At 39.4% G+C, this 22,348-nt stretch overlaps 2 protein-coding genes across 2 annotated transcripts; one reads left to right on the forward strand and one right to left on the reverse strand.

Moving 5' to 3' along the window:
- Positions 1–181: 181 nt before the first annotated feature.
- Positions 182–2,539, reverse strand: LOC126631370 (dehydration-responsive element-binding protein 2A-like). The gene is made up of 2 exons (XM_050301519.1): positions 2,319–2,539; positions 182–1,889 (listed from the first exon to the last, which is right to left on the reverse strand). The coding sequence occupies exon 2, from the start codon at positions 1,866–1,868 to the stop codon at positions 672–674; it is 1,197 nt and encodes a 398-aa protein (XP_050157476.1). The 5' UTR covers positions 1,869–1,889; positions 2,319–2,539; the 3' UTR covers positions 182–671.
- A 3,747-nt stretch (positions 2,540–6,286) lies between these two features.
- On the forward strand, positions 6,287–10,303 carry LOC126585935 (cation/H(+) antiporter 15-like). Its single transcript, XM_050250561.1, has 3 exons — positions 6,287–6,859; positions 7,334–8,329; positions 8,587–10,303. The coding sequence occupies exons 1-3, from the start codon at positions 6,632–6,634 to the stop codon at positions 9,790–9,792; spliced, it is 2,430 nt and encodes an 809-aa protein (XP_050106518.1). The 5' UTR covers positions 6,287–6,631; the 3' UTR covers positions 9,793–10,303.
- The last annotated feature ends 12,045 nt before the right edge of the window (positions 10,304–22,348 follow it).

The following is a 22,348-nucleotide window of genomic DNA, read 5'->3' on the forward strand; positions in this document are numbered from 1 at the left end:
TTAAAACCTAAATTTTATGGGCTACAAATTTTAGGTTTTACTCTTAAGGGTTGGAGATGATCTTAGAAGTACCAAGATCATTATCAATTCTATCAAAAAAATAAAAATGTATCAATTCGAATGCTCTGAAAAGCTATGTTAAGCAGTTTAGCCTGAAAGCACTATTGTTACAGGCACAGCATCATTGAAAACTCAATCGTATAGCAGAAAGGGGAACTGACACCATCGATTCACAAGCTCAAATCCGTAGTGTATATAAACAGAAAACTGGACAAGAAGAAGAACAAACAGCCACAGAAGAGTCAAAAAGCACACAAAATCTGTATTTCCCATGACTGATGTTTCAACTATTTCAAGTTCCTTTTTCTTCCTCCTATCTACATACTACAATGAAAGAATTTTTAGTTAATATGTATATATATGTATAGCATTGCCAAGTTGTCCATCAACCCTTCAACATAGAATGGCACGGCAGGGCAAAAGGGGAAATCATGGCTTAATTCTCCAATCTAAAACCTGTACCATAGCTCAAAATCTCCAAAACAAAATCGAAATCAAGCACAAGGGCTGTTCATCAACACACCAAAATCTGTTTCTTTGCTTTCGGAATCCGGGAGCCGTTTACAGCGAAGTCATGGGAAAGACTAATAGACCCCCACCCAACTTGGCCTTCACATTTCCATCGAATAGTTGTAACCTCCATCTCCGGATTGTGTTATTCCTCCTGTGAATCCTTCCAAATCTAAGTCAGACAATCCCAGATTGAAGTACCCTTGATCATCTTGGCCGGTATGATTACTCCCCTCCTTTTCTTGCTTCTTGAAATCAAAACCGTATTCGAAGTTCAATGGGGCATGCTCCATGTGCTGCAGACTCCCGAGCAGCTTGGCGTCTGGAAACTGCAGCTGGTACGACAAATTTGATGGCCTCTCACTGCTGAGAGTCTCCATGCCCGACTGACCAACGTCAGCTCTCCAAACTTGCTCCGATCCTGAATTGCAAAGGGAAATATCATCTGATGGCATCAACAGTTCATTTACATCAAACATCTCATCCATATCAAACAACTCGTCGGTTGTGAAGTTCTCTGAATAATCCCCAATAAAACCTTCTCCGCCATTCCAATTATGATCCTCAACTCCTGCTTCCGGTTTGACGACAGGTTGTTGTTGATTATTACGAAGATAATCCATAGTGAAATCCTCAATGATTTCTGGCTTAACCATACCACTGGCTTGAGGGACCGCGGTAGACCACGGATACATCCTTGATTCGCCCTCACCATCCTCCTTTTTCACATTAAGAAAAAGCTTGGAATCCTCGTCTCCACAAATCTCAGAGCGACTTGAGGTTGAAGTGGAAGTAGAGCATCCTGGAGTTGCCACTGCAGAAGACCCTGATGGTGTTGCAACTGAAGAAGTCTCCAGTGAAGACGATGGATGATAATTGGCCGCATGCGGGAGGTTGAGGCGAGCACCAGTACCATACATGGCCTTCGCAGCCTCATCATACGCAAGGGCAGCATCAAGGGCAGTGGGAAAAGTACCCAACCAAAGCCTGCTTCCCCTGTCTGGCTCCCGAATCTCGGCGACCCACTTGCCCCAAGTCCTTTGCCTCACACCTCTGTAATTGCAACGTGCATTCTCAGGCCCTCCCTTGCCTTTCATACAGCCTTTCTTCGACCCCTTGGCGGGCACTTTACGCGTTTTCCCCTCGTTATTAACCGATTCCAGTTTCTTATTATACTCTTTCCACTTTTCTAGTGTCTCAGCAACAGAGTTCCCATCTCGCCTGCTCCGCGTCTTCCTCTTCCTTGAAGAATCCAAGGGCAGAGATGACATGTTAGCGCCTTGATCATAAGCTCCCATTGCTCCTCTATTATGCACAATCTGCAGTAAACACGAACCAAATTCCATTAAGAACTGGGTACAGAAATTCTCGAAAGAAAATTGCGGTTCCAATCACACAAGCACCTTTGGGTTTTATACACAGACAAGACCCAAATACACCAAATCAAAATTGAACCAGGACTCTCAGCTTTCTTGGGTCCCAAGTCCGCCGATAAAACATCAATTTACAAAACAGATACGCAATCGTGGTAGCCCGGGAAAAAGGAAAATCTCAAATCCAAAAACCCTAGTTTCATAAAACCCAATTACTCAAAACCCCAAATTTCAACCCAAAAAAAAAAAAAAAAAAGGAAACAAAATCCTCCTTCCCCAACAAGTTTAAGCTTAGAAACCCTAATCGAGAAACGAAACAGACAATTTCATCAAGCAAAAAGGAAACGAAATCAAAACTGCTCAAACTCAACCAACCTCAGAATCTCCCGAATCGACGAGTCCCACTCACAAACTTCCCGATCGGCACCGCAGTCTTCGACTTTGTCGAATCAATACGACAATTTCAGACGCGTTTTAGCGTTTTCACCTTCCGGTCGACTGTAATTTCTGCCTTTTTCTGCTGGTTTGGTTTTTTGCGCTTTGCTGCTCTTTAAGCTTCCAAGTTGATCGAATGCAGAAATCTTCGGAACTTGCTCGCTGTGACAGATATTTATAACCTTCCTCTAGATATTTCCGATATTTACTTTATGTGATGACGTGGCGATTTTCTAGTAGCGTCGTGGCGCTTCGGGCTGGATTCGGGAAATTTGCGATTGTGCCACAGAACAGCTAATGCGTGCTTGCTGTGGGCTTTTTCAGTTCTTATCTTATCGGATTTTTTTTTTAATTATTATTATTATTAATACGAGATAAGTTTGAAACTATTACAATATTTAGAAGATGATGAGACATTCGAACCCAGATGAATTGGTAGAAAGTCAATACTTTATATGGGACTCTCCTTTATTCTACAAAGCTGTGCTGCTTTACCAAGGGAAAAAAACATATGAATCACCATCAATTTATTTTTTGAAATTCTACGAATGGTAAGTTCTTCATCTTTTGCTCTCTCTTTATATCGCACTTTTGTATGAATGTCTATCTAGGATACTCAATTTACCATCTTGAAATTTTTTTATTTTCGACATTTCACACGTTAAATTGTTTTTGCATGATTAACGTCGAACACGGGGCATTGAGGTGCTAATTGCATCGTAATTCTTCTCAACCCCATGGGCTCAACCACGAACCATTTTTCACTACCAAGGGAAAACAGCATGTCTCCCTCGTTCGGACAGTATTATGTTATCCTGTCTTCCTCGTCGACTTCTTGCATGCGCACCACGTGTCGCACAATGTGTAGGGCAACGTGGCAATTTTAGTTCACTTGGACGCCTAACTTAATCATGTCATGAGTGACATGTTCAATTCCGTGTGGTCGAACACTGAAGGCGATTGGGTCGTGGTGTGCGGAAAGAGGATATTCTCCGTATTTACTTTGTGACGATCTTAGAGATCTTTATACTTTAACTCTTCTTCATTTTATACTGTGTGGTTAATTTTCGTCAGGTATTATTTATGTTTAATTTTAAATAAAAAAATCAAATGATTTGTGACCACACGATGCACGATGAATGACTAAGCTGTGAGGATCCCCAGAACCCCACAATTTGAATCCGAATGGGAACCAAAAGACAAGGATCCTGTCCGGATCCTCTTTATGGGGATCTGAAGATCAATCAATCATGTTCATTCATCGTACATCATGCGGTCAATTTTCGCTAGGTACTATTTATATTCAAATTTAAATTAAAAATTAAAAATAATTTCTAACCGCACAATATACGGTGAATGAACACAATTGATTAATCATCTGGATTCTTACAAAAAGTATCCTATTCCGGATCCAAATCCATGGTGTGCGCTGGAGTTTAACAAAGTGATGAGGTGGCAGCTTGCGTGTTTGCTGACGCAGCGGCTAGACAAAGTTTGAAGGAGGGGAAGCAAAAGAAAAATATTGCTACAACTTTCATGTTGATATGGTCATCGCACATGGTCAGTGGATTTCTGAAATTGTTTGGGTTGTACTAAAATTGTTTTATAATTAATTGCTAGCCGTGGTAGTAAAAGTTTAAATATTATATAAATAACGTAACGAAACTAAAATTTTAAATTAAATTTATAAATATGTTCATATTATGCAAGTAAACATGCTCCGTCCCTGGCCCGAGAAAAGATGTGGTGCTTGAGCTACCAATAAATATATTTTTCCCTTGTTCAAATTAAAAGATAAAATAAAGGTAGCCTAAAATAAAATGTATTAGTATGTGTTTGATTTGATTTTGGCTTTGGGCATCTATGTGTTTGGGCTTTTCAATGAACTGAGCCTATTAGGGCTTTCTATTTTGTTTTGATAATCCATTTTGGACTTTTCTATTGGAATAATTCAAAATTCTAAAAATAAAAGAATAAATAAAAGAAAATTACTATTTGCACTTCAAAATCTCATTTTACATTCTAAACTTTTGTAATTAGAAAGAAAAATTACACAAGATAAGATTTTGAAGTGCTAATACCAGTTCCTAAATAAAAACACTTCAAAACGAGGAATTAGGCCAATTAGGGGATTAGTCGATTCAAATGTTATTTCTTATTATTTGCTCTAAGTATTGTTATTCTTTTTTGTATACAAGCGATAGGTGGCGGTGGGGAACCAAACTTAGAAACCTTGAGTGCATATGTAAATAATGTTGTTAACTAGCTGAGCTACAATCACCTTACAAGTCGTTATTTACTTCTCTCCATTCCTTTGATCATTAATTTAGTTTGTTTCCTTCCTGTTATCTATAAATGTGTGTTTTTTTTCAATTGTTGAGAGTGAATCTCATATCGGAGAAAGGAGAGACTTTGCATGTGCTTATAAGTAATTGGGTTATACCCCACATTGCCAATTAGTTTTATGGTGAAACCTCAACTGTCTTCATGAAATCAGAGCTACTTGTCTACATGTGAAGCACAACGGCCACACGCGATTTACGTCATCCGATTTGTGTTGTCCACGTGTTAGGCTTAAAAATTCGCCACACATGAGGGGCATGTTGAGAGGAAATTCCATATCAGAAAAATGATGGACCTTGCATGTAATAAGTACGTAGTTTTTATTTATTTTATTTAGGCCAAATTTTTTGTGTGGTCCCTATGGTGACACGGCATTTTCAATGTGAGCCTTGTGGTGAAAAAACTTTTAATTAAACTCTTGTGGTGAGCCTTGTTAGCAATTGAGGTCCAAATCCTAACTTCCGTTAGTATTCCGTTAAATAAACTCACGTGACTATCACATGGAGGATCAAATTCATCATTTTAATTCAAATTACATCCTATTCCATGGACATGTAGTATGAGTTAGTGTTTAACGGAAATAAGATTTCACATAAAATAAGCTTGAATGCAAAAAGTGAAACAAAACCTGTAAAACCATGTCAATGGCTAGGAGAAGAGGTGAAAGTGAAGTCGCGTCTAATTTCTCAAGTATGATTTAATTTCGTTTGGAAATCATAATACTTCTAATAAACCATTGTTTTTTTCAATGCCAATGCGTCTTTGATCATGAGTTAGAGTCTTAGTCTGTCTTAAATTTTCATTCTTGTATCAATTTGTACCAGTCCGAATGCATATATGCCTTTCAATTTTGTCTTTAATTGGTAGTGTGGTTTGATGCATGCCGTAGTCAGCCAGTACACAATCTTTCAATTTTTTTTCTTAATCTTCTTTCAATTTTAGTTATTTAAGTTTCTTACGCTCTTGAAGTTCATAAGCGGAGGGCAGACGTGAAAATTAAATTTTCTGCAATACCTTTCACCCATTGTCTTTAATTATTTAATTATGCAATGCCTTTCCCCCGGTCTCTTTATTCTTTAAGTTATTCTTGTACATTATCTCTCTTTTTCACTTGTTTCAATTGGCTTTGTGCACTAGAATTAGATGCCAACTTTTTAACTCAAAAAAAACAAAACAAGTGTATGTCATAACCCACCCAAAAAGAACAAGTGTAGACCTAAGTCATATTAGATGTCCATGGAATAGGATGTAATTTGGATTGAAATGACATATTTGACCGATCCACGTGATAGTCACATGAGTTTATTTAATGAAAGACAAACGGAAGTTTGGATTTGGACCTCAATTGGTAACAAGGCTCACTACAAGGGTTTAATTAACAATTTTTTTTACCACAAGGGTCACATTGAAAGTGGCGTGTCACCACATGGACCACAAAAAAAAAAAGGCCTTTTATTTATAAAACAATCTTTTTTTTGCTGAAAAAAGCTCATAAATATTTTGAAAAAGTAATCGGTTAATGCAGATAAAATAGTTCACCGAATAACTTGCGGATGAAATTGACCAAACCTTTCTCATAAAATGATAACCGCACCTTCTGCAACGACTTTTACCGCGCGGCTGACCCAAAGGCCAAAAATCAACACATTCCAATTCCGATCAGCCCTAGATACTAAACGCCTACGGCGGTTGTGGTGGTGGTGGGCAGGCGTGGTTGTCACCTTGCTAGTGAATTTCACTTCCTACTCGTTTTCGGACGATTCATAGAGTTGTCGGCCGGGATCACGATCAACCCTATGAATCAATTAGTACGGTCGTTCGGCGCTTCGACTTGGCAACGTGATTGACTGAAGATTATAACACTATTTGCGATCAAGTTTTGGGAGGTTAATATTTACAAATTAACAAGAATGGCGACGAATGGAGTTGAAACCCCCCCACCGGGGAAGCCGGAAGCTCCAATCTTTTGCATGCAACAACAAGCCGTCACCTCCAAAGGTTTTTGGAGGAAAGACAATCCTTTAGACTATCCACTTCCTCTAACAATGGCTCAAATCGTCCTCGTCGTTGTCATCTCTCGAGCGCTTTATTATCTTCTGAGGCCTTTGGGACAAACCAAATTTGTCTGCAATCTCCTGGTATTTATATAAAAAAATACATCACATGCATGCTTATATTTTTCTGGGTTTTCGGTTTGTCTGCAATTCCATGTCAAGTATTCATAATATTTGTCACTATGAAATAAAGGTTTGTTTATGTTATGCCTGCAAATAATCTTGTTGTTTATATATTTTTTATTGTTCTAATAATTTTATGGACATGCGTTGTCAAAAATCAATCAGGGTTGAATCAACTTTGCAAATTAAGTTGGGTACGTTGTTAATTAGGGTTTTTTTCTTTTTTTTTTCTTTCCTTCTTTCCATTTCCCCGTAATTTCTAGAGGTTGTTACTGCTTTTTCATAATTTAGAGCGGGTCGTATAGCTCAAGTCAACCATATTTCTGTCCTGAAATTAATTGTCTGATAATATAACATTGGTATATCATAGTTTAATCAAGTTTGTTAGATTGAAGTCTCCATATATAATTTAACTTCAAGTTTTCGTTTTTGCAGGGTGGCATTATATTGGGGCCCTCAGCGCTAGGGAAAACAAAGGTAGTAAGGGAGAAGCTATTCAGAAGAAAAGATGCTCCTGTGTTTGAGGTAATAGCTCTAATGGGCGTAGTCTACTCCATGTTTATAATCGCGGTGAAATTTGACAAAAACATGGTGAGAAGGACTGCAAGGAATGCTTGGAAAATTGGTCTGCCTGGTTTTATTATTCCCTTAGTAATAACCCTATCTCTAGTTCACCCAATAGGCACCACCCTTCCCGGATTCAAAGGAGGAACATTCTTCCTCTATTTTAGTTTCTCTACTTTCTCCTTCACTTTCTTCCCGGTCATAGCTCAGGCCCTGAGTGAACTCAACCTCATGACTTCCGAGCTAGGTCAACTCGCCATGTCGTCTTCTTTGGTCACTGAAGCCATCCAGTGGTTGTCCACGGTTGCACATATTGTGTTCTCAAAAAGAAATCCGAGCCACGGAGTCATGGCTTTGGTTTCGTTGTTGGCCTTGACGATTTTCAATTTCTCATTTTTAAGACCGCTTGTACTACTAGTGGTTAAAAAAACGCCCGAAGGAAAAGACGTGAAGGAGGGTTATGTGGTTGCTATACTGGTTGGGGTTTTGGCCATGGCATTGGTCTCCGATGCCATAGGTGCAACTCCAATTACCGGCCCTATACTTTTTGGGCTAGTCATACCAGACGGACCACCTCTTGGTGCGACATTAATACAGAAGATGGAGTTTGTGGTCTCCGAATTTCTTCTTCCAGTGCTCTTTTTCCGTGTTGGATTCATGGTTGATGTGTTTTCGTTTAGCGATTGGGAAAGCTTTGGCAAGCTTCAGCTTGTTATTTGTTTGACGTATGGAGCAAAGATTGTTACCGTTACAGTTGCTGCATTGTTCTGCAAAGTTAGGTTTAAAAATAGCCTTTTGCTAGGATTGATATTGACCATCAAGGGTGTCGTAGATATTGTCCTTCTTACTCGATGGAGGTCTAGTATGGTAAGTAACAATATCACAATGAATTCTTTTTCTTTTCAATAATTCTATTTAGACGCACAAAACTGACATATTTAGTGACACACTCTCTTTAGAGGTGTCAACTATTGTATATAAGACCAATATGTTCAGACAGTGTGCTAGTAAATTTATGCATCTCTAACTTGTAAAATCAAAATTCAGTCTAACACTCGAATTTAATGAAAGAATAATAGATTTTGAGGATGACAATCTAACTTTTTTCTAAATATTACGTGCAGCTGCTAGATGAACAATCTTATACTCAAATCGCGCTCTCTATGCTCACGGTGACCTTGATCGCAACACCGGTGGTTCGATTCTTATACCAGCCACAAACACGACTTGGACCATCAACCAAAAACTTACGCATCAGAAATATCCAGTCAGCTCGAAACTACCAGGAGTTCAGTATTCTTTGTTGTGTCCACAATGAGGAAAGTGTCTGTAGCATCACCACCCTCCTAGAATCGTCTAATCCAACAGATGTGAGCCCCCTAATCACCTACGTTGTCCGCGCAGTCGAGCTCATTGGCCGAGCGGCACCCCTACTAGTCCCTTACAAGAAGAAGTATCAGGAGGAAGCAAATAAGAAATTAAAGCACTCAAATTCACCCACACATCAAATGATGCGAGCCTTTTGGAATTACTCGATGAACTCGAAAGGACCGGTTTCAATCCAAGCCTTCACTATGATCGCCCCTTACAAATCAATGCATGAGACCGTTTGCCGTCTAGCGGAGGACAATAACATACCTCTGATTCTCTTACCATTCCATGAAAACCACCAGTATATTGTTGGCGCCACTGTCACGACAGCGATACGCCAATTCAACATCCATGTACAAAATTATTCCCCCTCTACAGTTGGATTACTAGTCGAAAGAGGCTTGTCAACTCGGTTAAGCGTGTCCCACTTTTCCTACAATGTGGCAGTGTTTTTTATTGGCGGGCCAGATGATCGTGAAGTGTTGGCCTACGCTTGGCGCATGTCTGGCAACCCGGACGTGGGCATCACGGTGTTCAGGTTTGTACTGCAGAATAAAGTAATTGTAGCCAACAAGGATGAGGAGACAGAAGAGATACTCGACCAGGCATTGGTGGACGAGTTTAAGATAAGGAACATTGGGAATGATTGTGTGATCTGGCGAGATTTCGAGGTGGATGATAGTGTGCAGCTCATGGACGCCATTAGGAACTCGCAAGGGGATTATGATCTTGTGTTGGTTGGGAGGCGGCACACGGATATGTTATTGAGGGATGAAGAAATGACAGAATTTGTGCAGAATCCGGAACTGGGAGTGATAGGTGACATGCTTGCTTCCCCGGATTTTTGCGGGGGAATGGTGAATGTGTTAGTTTTGCAAGAAAGCAAGGAATTGAGCAACGGAGCTTTTCGTAGTGGCTCCATGAGAGGGTCGGAAAGTAAATTTAAGTTTCCTGGGTAACAATTTATTCCTCATGTCACAAAATTTGTGTTATACAGGTTTTAGAATATCGACAAAATTGTCGAAATATTAAAAAAATTAGAATCCATATGGAAACCAGAGATAATACTAAAATGCAGACTTCATCTTTTGTCAGCGAGATACCAGAAAATTAGTGAATATTGACGATGTTTACCTATTCATTGTGAAAATTTTGATGGAACAAACTGAAGATTCCAAAATTTTAAAATTTCTTTAAGAGATTTCTCCAAAATTTCAACTAGATTTAAACTGAATAAGATGAATGAGTTGATACCCACCCAAAATTAGAGCTTTACATCTTCAGATTAACACCTAATCTCTCCCCCTTTAAGTCTGCGGGATTTCTTTGTTGCTGGCCTCCATCTTCAAGTCGTGTATCTGTATTGCCGACTTGGAGTTTCAAATCTTTTAATATCTTTATTATTTATGTTAATATCATTTTATATTAATGGAGAATCAACTAATTACATTAGTTGGAGTGAATTTCTGTTGAGATTGTTCTCGTTTGAATTAATTTTGATAAGTATATTTTTGTGGTACAATGTTCTCATTCCTGCATATCACAGACAAAAATATCTTTTACATAGTTTTAACCACTAATGTTTGTTCAATACATGTGTTATGGCTTGATTAAGATTTGCTAAAGTTTTATCTTTGATTTCACGTTTTTTTAGCAAATTTTCATCATTTCCACTGAAACCAATTGATGTTAGTATATTCCTTGATATAAATTTGCATATCCACTCATCGATACCAATATTTTATACACACGTTATATATACCAAAATTTTGGCAATGCATTGCAGGAGGTAGGCAGAGGAGGAACGGCTCGCGGCTAGTTAAGTTTCTCCTTTCCCCTAGCTAGTTTACTTAATTCATTTTGCAAAAATTATTTCTAGGTAAGAATGTTGTAAACTATGTAAGGTATGTTGTGCTAGGATAGCACCAAACCAAATGGAACCAACTCAAGCTAACCCACAGGAAATTTATCAAATGAAATGCAAGAACAAAAATATAAAAGACACCAAGATTTTAACGAGGTTCCTCAATAGTCAGTGTAACTGGAGTACGTCCTCGAAGCATAGGAGCTCACCTAATAATCCACTATCAACTAATTGGGAGTTTACAAAGTGTTGGCAATCTCACAACCCAAATAACCCAATACACCCAATAGCTCTCACACACCACAAAAACAAATAGAGAAAGAAATATAATGAATAATTTCTTCTCTATACATGTAGCTCAAAGCTATTACAACAACAACTACTTTGATGGATGATTACTAACCAAATGAAGCAGCAGCTTCTTCTTCCTTTTGGGCTTTCTACAAGTCTCCCTACTCTCTGCAAAAAAATGAGCTCTCACTTCTCTCTTATTTTCCATCCGAAGAAAACCAATAATTATGGCTTTGAAAAAGCCACAAAACAAGGAAACATAATCATGATGCCTCATCATCATGATGTTCCCTCATCATTTTGTCTTTCATTCTTTTGTTTTGTTTAATAGCCGAAAGTGGATACCAAGTTGGCCACTAATTTGGCCACTATCCAACAATCTCCACCTTGGCCAAATTCCAAAATCACCATGATAAGCCAACCAACACAAAAACACTCCCAAACACTAGCAAGAGAACAACTCATGCCGAGCCAAATGCTCCAAAACTCCTACTGCTCATCACCTTCTTTATATAGGCAAAATGTGAGCCAAGTTCAAGCAATGAACAAACTTGGCTACACCAACAACCTTAGTCAACATATCAGCGGGGTTGTCTTTAGTTGGAATCTTCTGGAGAATGATTTCTCCTTCACCAACAACTTCACGAACAAAGTGATAACGCATATCTATGTGCTTGGTTCTCGCATGGTGAACCTGATACTTAGCCAAATAAATGGCACTCGTCACTATCACAATGCACCTCCACCTGCTTCTGATCAACCCCTAAATCTCTAATCAGCCTATGTATCCAAATGGCCTCCTTTATAGCTTCAGCAACTGCCATATATTCAGCCTCTGTAGTAGACAAGGCAACAGACGACTGCAAAATGGACCTCCAACAAACTGGCCCTTTAGCCATAGTAAACACATAGCCTGTAGTAGACTTCCTTCCATCCAGATCACCTGCATAATCTGAATCAACATAACCAACTGCAAAATGACCAATACCAGAGTCACTTATCTCAAAGCATAAACCAACATCTCGAGTACCATGGAGATACCTCAATATCCACTTAGCTACTTGCCAATGCTCTTTACCTGAATTATGCATATATCGACTCACCATGCCAACTGCATGATGAGCAATATTCGGTCTAGAACATACCATTGCATACATCAAACTACCAACCAAATTTGCATATGGCATACTTTTTATTTGCAGCTTCTCTTTATCAGTTTTAAGACATTGTAGAGAACTCAATTTAAAATGAGGAGCCAATGGGGTATTAACCGGTTTGGTTGAATCATGAACTCCAAACTTCCGAATCAACTTCTCAAGGTATTGTCTTTGATTCAAACTGACCAAACCCTTCGCTCTATCTCTAGTGATCTCCATGCCAATGATCTTCTTCGCTTCACCAAGATCCTTCATCTCAAACTCATTCTTCATTTGCTTCTTCAATTTTTCAATCTCTTCAACATTTTTTGAGGCAATCAACATATCATCAACATATATCAACAAATAAATGAAAGACCCATCTTGCAACTTCTTGAAGTACACATAATGATCATATTGACTTCTAGAATAATTTTGGCCTCTCATAAATTTATCAAACCTCAAATACCATTGCCTTGGAGATTGCTTCAAGCCATAAAGTGATTTCTTCAATTTGCAAAACAAATTCTCATTCCCTTTCACTATATACCCATCCGGTTGACACATATAAATCTCTTCATTCAAATCACCATGTAGGAAAGCTGTCTTCACATCAAGTTGCACAAGCTCAAGATCATACTGTGCAACAAGAGCTAACATAATGCGAATTGAGGAGTGCTTCACAACTGGAGAAAAGATTTCATTGTAGTCAATGCCCTTCTTTTGTGCATACCCTTTAGAAACTAATCTTGCTTTAAATCTCACATTGCTTTTCTCATCAGCATATTCCTTCTTGGCATACACCCATTTGCAACCGATAGCTTTCTTGCCCTTAGGCAATTTAGCTAACTCCCAAGTCTTGTTCTTCAAGAGAGAATTCATCTCATCACCTATGGCATTGCACCACCTCTCATTTTCTTCACTCTCAATAGCTTCCTCAAAATTGGATGGAATCTCATCAGTGATAATAGGAAGAGCAAAAGAAACATAATCACTATACCAAGCTGGCTTGGTAATTTGTCTATTTCCTCTGTTCTTGGTAATAGACTCTTGAGGTGAAACTTCATCTTCAACTTGAATAGAATCTTCAAGTTCAACTTCTTCAACATCATCATGGTCTCCAACTTCTTTACTTGTAATGGCTTCGACATCAGCGAAAATAGGATTTGAAGTACCAGAGGCAACTTTCTCAAGCTCTACCTGTTGGACATCTTTCACATTCTTCTCAGAGTCTTTGAATATACTTTCTTCATCAAATGTCACATCTCTACTGATTACAAGTTTCTTTGTCTCTGGGCACCACAACTTGTAACCTTTGACACCACTACTAAAACCAAGAAAGATAGCCTTTTTGGCTCTAAGATCAAGTTTATTTTCAGTTACATGAAAATAAGCAGGTGAACCAAAAATACGAATATGATCACAATCAAAAGAAGGTTTTCCAGTCCATACCTCCATTGGTGTCTTACCCTGAATAGCAGCTGAGGGTAACCGGTAGATGATGTGACTTGCATAAGTAACTGCCTCTGCCCAAAACGACTTGCTCAAACCCGACTGAGACAACATGCATCTAACCTTTTCAAGCAAGGTTCGATTCAATCTTTCTGCAACTCCATTTTATTGTGGAGTTCCCTTGACACTGAAATGTCTTACAATCACTTCTTCTTTGCAAACTTTCAAGAAGGGGTCGGATGTGTATTCACCACCATTATCCAATCTCAAAATCTTAATCTTTCTCCTAGTCTGGTTCTCAACCATTTTCTTCCAACCCAAGAAAATGTTTAATACCTCACTCTTGTGCTTCATAGTGTAGACCCAAGACCTTCTTGAATAATCATCAACAAAGGTCACGAACCAATGTCTACCACTCAAAGAGGGAGTCTTTGTAGGACCCCAAACATCCGAATGCACATAATCAAGAATGCCCTTCGTCTGATGTACAGGAGTACCAAACTTCACTCTAGTTTGCTTCCCCAAGACACAATGCTTGGAAAAATCAAGCTTACAAGTCATGGCACCTTTTAGATGACCTTGTTTCACAAGCCCTTGTAGAGCTTTCTCACCGGCATGACCTAATCTCATATGCCACAGTCTAGTAGTATCAGAATCGGATGTGGCCATATTTTCTGAGACTACAGATGCTTCACCTGTCATAGTGCTTCCTTGCAATAAATACAAATGGCCACATCGAGGAGCTTTCATCACAACAAGTGCACCATAAGTAACTTTCAATGTCTGTCCATCTGAATGAAACCTGAAGCCCTTGGATTCCAAAGTACCCAAAGAAATAAGATTTTTCTTCAAATTCGGTACATACCGAACACCTGTCAACTCTTTAACCATGCCATCATGCAACTTCAAACAACCTGTACCAATCCCTTTTGTTGTGCAAGGATTGTCATCTCCCATGAACATAACGCCACCATCAAACTCTTTCAAGCTTGAAAACCAATCCTTGTGAGGAGTCATATGATGAGTACAACCCGTATCCAACACCCACTTAGTAGCATAATCAAATGATGAGGAAGTGGTTAAAGCAAAATCAGAAAAATCTGTTTCAACCTCAGTAACATTAGCTTCAGAACTTTCTTTGCCTTTGGTCTTCAATCTAGAACAATCTTTCTTCCAATGGCCCTTATTACGACAAAAGGCACATTCATCCATTTCCAAATGTTTTCTACCTTTAGAGTTTCCTCTAGGTCGAGACTGTGATTTTTTCCTACTAGAAGATGATCTTCTCTCCGATGATCTACCTCTAACAAATAAAGCTTCAGAGGTACTATCATGATTTTTATCTCTATGCCTCATTTCATAATTCATTAAGGCATTTGACACATCTTCAAATTTCACAGTTTCTTTACCATGCATAATAGTGGTAACAAAATGCTCATAAGAGTCCGGTAAGGAATTCAACAATATTAAGGCCTTATCTTCATCCTTAATATCCTCATCTAAATTTAACAAGTCAGCAATCAACTTATTAAAAGCATCAATGTGTCTAATCATTTTTGTACCTTCTTTGTATTGGAAGCGGTAGAGCTTTTTCTTCAAGTGTAGCTGGTTCTCTGCACTCTTTGTCATATACTTGTCTTCCAATTTTTTCCACAATACACTTGCTAATGTCTCTCGCATCACAAAATACTTCTGAGTTTTTGCAAGGCACAACCGAATTGAAGAGCAAGCCCACAAATTTAATTTCTCCCATTCCGGCTTCGACATAGCTTCCGGCTTCTCTCCCAAAACGGCAAGTAGATCTTGTTGAGCCAACACATCTTTGACCTCACATTGCCACATCCCGAAGTTGTTTGTGCCATCAAACTTTTCCACTTCGAACTTTGCATTTTGCACCGTAGTTCTTGCAAACCCGGAGCTACTTCCAAAAGGAGTCTCATCTTGCCCATCTGACATCTTTGGCAACTAGACAGTACCCAAGAGCAACTAGTGCTCTGATACCAATTGTTGTGCTAGGATAGCACCAAACCAAATGGAACCAACTCAAGCTAACCCACATGAAATTTATCAAATGAAATGCAAGAACAAAAATATAAAAGACACCAAGATTTTAACGAGGTTCCTCAATAGTCAGTGTAACTGGAGTACGTCCTCGAAGCATAGGAGCTCACCTAATAATCCACTATCAACTAATTGGGAGTTTACAAAGTGTTGGCAATCTCACAACCCAAATAACCCAATAGCTCACACACACCACGGAAACAAATAGAGAAAGAAATATAATGAATAATTTCTTCTCTATACATATAGCTCAAAGCTATTACAACAATAACTACTTTGGTGGATGATTACTAACCAAATGAAGCAGCAGCTTCTTCTTCCTTTTGGGCTCTCTGCAACTCTCCCTGCTCTCTGCATAAAAATAAGCTCTCACTTCTCTCTTATTTTCCATCCGAAAACCAATAATTATGGCTTTGAAAAAGCCACAAAACAAGGAAACATAATCATGATGCCTCCTCATCATGATGTTCCCTCATCATTTTGTATTTCATTCTTTTGTTTTGTTTAATAGCCAAAAGTGGATGCCAAGTTGGCCACTAATTTGGCCACTATCCAACAAGGTAAACATTGTATACGTTGCCTTAGGGATTGATGTTTGTTGTAAAAAGTGATTTATTGGGTTTTACCTGTAGCTTGTACTGCAAGTCAGATAATTTAGATTTCACATGAACGAGAAATGCTTTTCATTGATGTTATCATGTTAATTGCAAAGATTTGAACAGATCTCCGGATCATGATCGATAACCGACTTCTGGCTAATATCTCCAAGTATAAATTAACTGAAATCAGTTGGAACAACTTACCAACTCTTTCTGTTGGAGTGTTTGGATTTAAGCCGAATTTTGAAACCTGATTTTGTTATCTTCCCTGGAAACTGAGGCTTTTTTTTTTTTTTTTTTTTTTTTTTTTTCTTTTCAACTGTAACAACTACCAACTCTTTCTGTTCCCATATTTGACTGATTATGTCAACGTCCGTCGGTTTTCGGAGATGGCCTTATTAATACCGAGTTTCATTTTCAATTTTTTTTGGATGATTCACAGGGTCGAGATCACGATCAAAGGTACAAACCTCAAATCAATATTTGAGATGATCGTGTAAAGGTGGGGATTGAGGATTTTCTGTATCAGGTCGGATCGAGGTACAAAATATGGATGCCTTAAGCAGTTACCTTCACTCCCGCCATGTGAAACATGGTGATGAAAGAGTTTGCATATCTCAGCAGGCAATTGCTTCCAGCGGCGCCATTTTGGGGGAAGATAATCCTCTAGATATATTATCCATATTCTCTGATGATGGCTCAAATCATCCTCATCGTCATCACCTCTCGGGTGCTTTATTATTTTCTTAGGCCGTCTGGACAAACCAAATTTGTCTGCAATCTACTGGTATGGCCATCAAGCTCCCATGCCACTAATAATCTATCATGTCTCAATTAGCGTAATCTAATTTGAAGTTTTTTTCCGGGGTGTAATTTTTCAATTTTTTATCCTTGTTACAAATTTAATTTGATCCACCATTTTTTCCCTCATTTTTTTCGGGGTGGTATTATATGGGGTCCCTCTCTTTTGGGGCACCATAAGGCATTTAAGGACAAACTAGTATTCAAAGGAAGAGAGTTTCCATTGGTTGACACAGTAGCTGAGCGGGGCGCAATAAATTCCACCTTCCTAATTACATTGAAAATTGACCTAGCCATGGTTAGGACACAAGAGAATGCCTGGAAGATTGGTCTAGCAGGCTTCCTTTTTCCAAGCGCTGTTACCTCAAGCCTCGTCTACCCGCTAGCCCGATCCATTCCAGGACTCACAGGAGGGATACTCTTTCTTTTCTTTACTACATTTTCTTTATCCTTCACTTATTTTCCTACCGTGGCTGAGGCCTTGGATGAACTCAACCTCATGACTTCCGAGTTAGGGCAACTCGCCTTGTCTTCCGCCATGCTCAACGATGTGATGCAATGGTTCTTCATGGCAATACGTTACATATACAGCCACGGAATCGAGGCCTTGGTTTCCTTTGTTGGCATTGCTGTCCTTCACTATCTATGTCATACGGCCGACTATACTTTCAATTATCAAGAAAATACCCAAAGGAAAAGAAGTGAGTGAAAGTTATGTGGTTGCAATACAACTTGGAGTTCTAGTCATGGCATTTATCACCGACGCCTTAGGCACAAAGCCTACTACGGGTGCTATAATTCTAGGGTTAGTCATACCAAATCGACCACCTCTTGGTACAGCATTGATAAAAAAGACAGAATTCATGGTCTCCGAATTTCTTCTCCCGGTGTTCTTCTTTTGTGCAGGCCTCAGTGTGAATGTGTATTCGATTCACGATTGGGAAAGTTTCAGCAAACTTCAAGTCTTGATTGTTGAATCCTATGTCACAAAATTTTTGGGAGTTACATTGGCTGCAATGTGCTGCAAAATTAAGTTCAAACATAGTCTGTTGCTCAGCATGATCATGAGCATCAAGGGTTTAATAGAACCTTCCATTTACAGTCGCTGGAGGGTCCTTAAGGTATCCTACTCTTTCTTATATCTTTTTCCTCCTTCTCTTTGATACCCCACCAACTTAAGGAGCGTAATAATTTTCTTGTAACGAGTACTAATTTACAGTATCTGCTACATTGCCGGTCATATTATAGACAATGTAACAAATACTACAATTGATACTCATGGACAACCTGTCCTTTTTAAGGGACCAATAGATGTTGTTGACGAAAAAACTTAGAGTACACAACTCTAACACAAGTGTTGGAGAGACTATTGACACATATTCCAGGACATCATAACAGTTTCTGTTATGCTTAGTGTAACTAATAGTTATCTTAATGTAATTAGTTATACTTGATTAGGTGCTAATTATGATTAGCAGATATATATATATACACAGTTGTAAAGCCTCATTAATTCAATGAAACAGAATATTTCATAAATCTCATATGGTATCAATCGCCTTTGCTTAACAGCCTCTTCGCGATCCTCTCCACCTCTTCGCGATTTTCATCGATCTTCGAGATCCTCTCCACCTCTTCGTGATCTCTGTGATTTTCTTCAGCTCTTGATCGATTCTTCCCCTTTTCGATCTTTCATCTCTGTTTCTCTGTCTCTCCGATGGCATCTTCGACGTCTTCTCCAGCGAATCCAGACATTCTTGCCCCAAATTCCTCTTCGATGAACCCTAACCCTAATTTCCCAATTTCATCTATTTCTTCAATCACAATCCAAAACATTAGTTGTATGGTTCCCACGAAGCTCAAACGAGACAATTATCTCGTCTGGAAGGCGCTCTTTGCTCCAATCTTTCGCCGTTACAAGCTCACTGGCATTCTTGACGGTACTGAAGTGTGTCCACCGCCGTTTCTTCTTGATAGTTCTGGCCACAGCACCGGTGCTCCGAATCCAGCCTTTGAAGCTTGGTATGAAAAGGATCAAAACATCCTCATTTGGTTAAATTCCACTTTATCTGAAGAAATCATCCCTTTTACTGTCGGTGTATCTTCATCTCGCGAACTGTGGATCAATCTTGAACAACGCTTTGGTGGTGTCTCCGCTGTGCACATTCACCAACTCCGCACTCGCCTTCACTCTGTTCAGAAAGGTGATCTTTCAATCTCTGCCTACATTCAACAAATCAAAGGAATTTCAGATGCTTTAATGGCGGCTGGAGCGCCAATTTCTGATCCTGATCTTATTGCTGTTACGCTCAATGGCCTCTCTGATGAGTACGAGTCCTTCATTGACTCTATAATGTTGCGAATTTCCTCCACCTCTCTTGATGAACTTCATGGCTTATTGATCAACAAAGAACTCTTTATGGATCGAAAGAAGAAGTCTGTTGTTCCTTCTGTTACAGAACCATTTCATGCCTACGCTGCTCAGTCTCAGCGTTCTCAGGCTCCGCTTCTTCCAACGCCTCAATTTAATGCCTTTCCTCAAGCATTTGTTGCTCCATACTCCAACTATAATTCTTCTAAGAATTATCGAGGCAGCCATCGTGGTCACACTCGTGGCAATAATCGTGGCAACAATCGCAGTTTTACCAATTATCGTGGGACTAATAATTTCCGAGGCAACTCCTACACTCCAAGTCGCTCTTCAGGAGGCTCCAATCGACAGTACTCTGGTGGCCGAGTTCCCTGTCAAATCTGTCACTCTCATGATCATGAAGCAATTGACTGCTTTGAACGCATGAATCATGCCTTTGCTGGAAAAATTCCACCTGCAAAATTGGCAGCAATGTGTGCTCACACCACTGCTAAATCTACCTCTCCTACCTGGATTTTGGATTCTGGAGCTACCTCGCATATCACGAATGATATCTCTGCTATTCATTCTCCTATGCCTTATCATGGTGACGACAAAGTCTATATTGGTGATGGTCAAGGTATGCCCATTCACCACACTGGTACTTCTGTTCTTAAAACTCCAACTGCCGCATTTAAGTTGAACAATGTTCTCCATGTTCCTCATATGAAGTTTAATCTCCTCTCTGCATATCAATTTTTAAAGGATAATTACTGTCAATTAATCCTTGATTCTGATGGTTCTACAATCAAGGACCGTTCTACGGGGAGGATGCTTTTTCAGGGGCCAGTTAGCTCTGGCTTTTATCCTGTGCAAGGTACTTCACCTGCTTCTGTTTGTGCTCCAGTTTCTACCTCATCCTATGCTAATATTAGTACTCCAGCTTCCTTGCAACTTTGGCATAAGCGGCTTGGACATCCCTCTTCTGCAATCTTCCGGAAGATCTTAAGTAGAAATAAGCTTGCTTACACTGGCAAACCATCTGTATCTTTCTTTTGTCAAGATTGTGCAATTGGTAAAAATCATAAGTTGCCATTTTCTGTAAGCACTAGCAGTACTACTCACAGTTTAGAACTTGTTCATTGTGATGTTTGGGGCCCTGCTCCTATCTCCTCTGTCAGTGGATATAAATTCTATGTACTGTTTGTTGATGAGTATACCAAATACAGTTGGCTATTTCCTTTGAAGTTCAAATCTGAGGTCTTCTCCATATTTGTGCATTTTAAATCTTATGTTGAGACCTTGACTGGAAACAAAATCAAGACTTTACGGTCTGATTCAGGGGGTGAGTTTACAAGTTCTCAGTTTCGTTCTTTTCTTCTCCAACATGGTATTTTGCATCAGTTCAGCTGTCCTCACACCCCAGAGCAAAATGGGTGTGTTGAGAGGAAACATCGGCATTTAACTGAGACCACTCGAACAATGCTTGCTGCTTCTAAAGTTCCTCACAAATTTTGGGTTGAAGCTTTCTCCACTGCAGTTTATCTAGTTAACAGATTGCCAATTTCTGGTTTGGATAAATCACCATGGGAGCTTCTTTTTCACAAACCACCAGATTACTCACGGTTAAAGGTTTTTGGATGCAGTTGTTATCCTTGGCTTAAACCTTATGTTTCTTCTAAGCTTGATGGCAAAAGTACACCATGTGCCTTTCTTGGCTATAGCCTGCAGCATAAGGGGTATATGTGTTTAGATATGCACACATCTCGGGTCTATATTTCCAGACATGTCTTGTTTAATGAGAGTCATTTTCCATTTCAGCACAAGCCTCTTCCATCATCTACCCAATCCTCCTTTTCTGTTCCAGATTCAACCTTTCTTTTACCCTTTCCCATTACTTCATCTAGTACTGCCCCTCCTGCACCTTCTCATATATCCTCTTCTTCACCACTTGCCTCTTCCTCAGTTTCTCCACCCACTGTACCTTCTCATATATCATCTTCTTTCCCTCTTGCCTCTCCTTCGATTTCTCCATCATTACCCCCTTCACCTCCCCACAATAATCACCCAATGATAACTAGATCCAAAGCTGGCATATTTAAACCAAAGGCTTTAACAGCAACCAAACATCCTGTTGACCTTGCTCAATTTGTTCCTACTACATATTCCCAAGCCTCTAAGCATGCTCCTTGGAAACAAGCTATGTTAGAGGAATTTCAAGCTCTCCAATCTACTGGTACATGGACTCTTGTTCCCTCTTCTCCCCATCAGAATTTAATTGGTTGTAAATGGGTTTTTAGAATAAAGAGGAATCCTGATGGCTCTGTGGACAGATACAAGGCTCGATTAGTGGCCAAAGGCTTCCATCAACAAGAAGGTGTGGATTTTACAGAAACATTTAGCCCTGTTGCAAAGCCAGTGACCATTCGGATCTTGCTCACACTGGCTGTTCAGTTTGACTGGTTCTTGAATCAATTGGACATTAGCAATGCTTTTCTTCATGGTTCCCTCAAAGAAGAAGTATTCATGCAGCAACCTCCAGGCTTTATTGACTCTTCTAAGTCTACGTATGTTTGCAAGTTAAACAAATCACTCTATGGGCTTAAGCAAGCTCCTAGAGCTTGGTATGACAAACTGTTTCATGCACTGTTATCCCTTGGCTTCTCTAACTCACAATCTGATTGTTCCCTCTTTGTTACATTCTCTCCTGCCTTGGTGATAATTTTGGTTTATGTGGATGATATATTGGTCACGGGTCCCAATCCTTCAGTCTGCAAGGATATTATCACTCAACTTGGTGCACTGTTTCCAGTTAAGGACTTAGGTCCTCTTCATTACTTCTTAGGCCTGGAAGTCCACAGATCTTCAGAGGGTATTTTTCTTTCTCAAGGGAAATATGCGCTTGATTTATTACTCAAAGCAAAGATGGAAGGCTGCAAACCGTGCTCAACACCACTTGGC

Source organism: Malus sylvestris, chromosome 1, assembly GCF_916048215.2.
Source record: "Malus sylvestris chromosome 1, drMalSylv7.2, whole genome shotgun sequence".
NCBI lineage: Eukaryota > Viridiplantae > Streptophyta > Magnoliopsida > Rosales > Rosaceae > Malus > Malus sylvestris.

Coding starts and splice junctions, on each gene's coding strand:
- LOC126585935 (XM_050250561.1), top strand. CDS start 6,632: ATGGCGACGAATGGAGTTGAAACCCCCCCACCGGGGAAGCCGGAAGCT. Junction 6,860..7,333: donor AATTTGTCTGCAATCTCCTG/GTATTTATATAA, acceptor TCGTTTTTGCAG/GGTGGCATTATATTGGGGCC. Junction 8,330..8,586: donor CTCGATGGAGGTCTAGTATG/GTAAGTAACAAT, acceptor TATTACGTGCAG/CTGCTAGATGAACAATCTTA.
- LOC126631370 (XM_050301519.1), bottom strand. CDS start 1,868: ATGGGAGCTTATGATCAAGGCGCTAACATGTCATCTCTGCCCTTGGAT.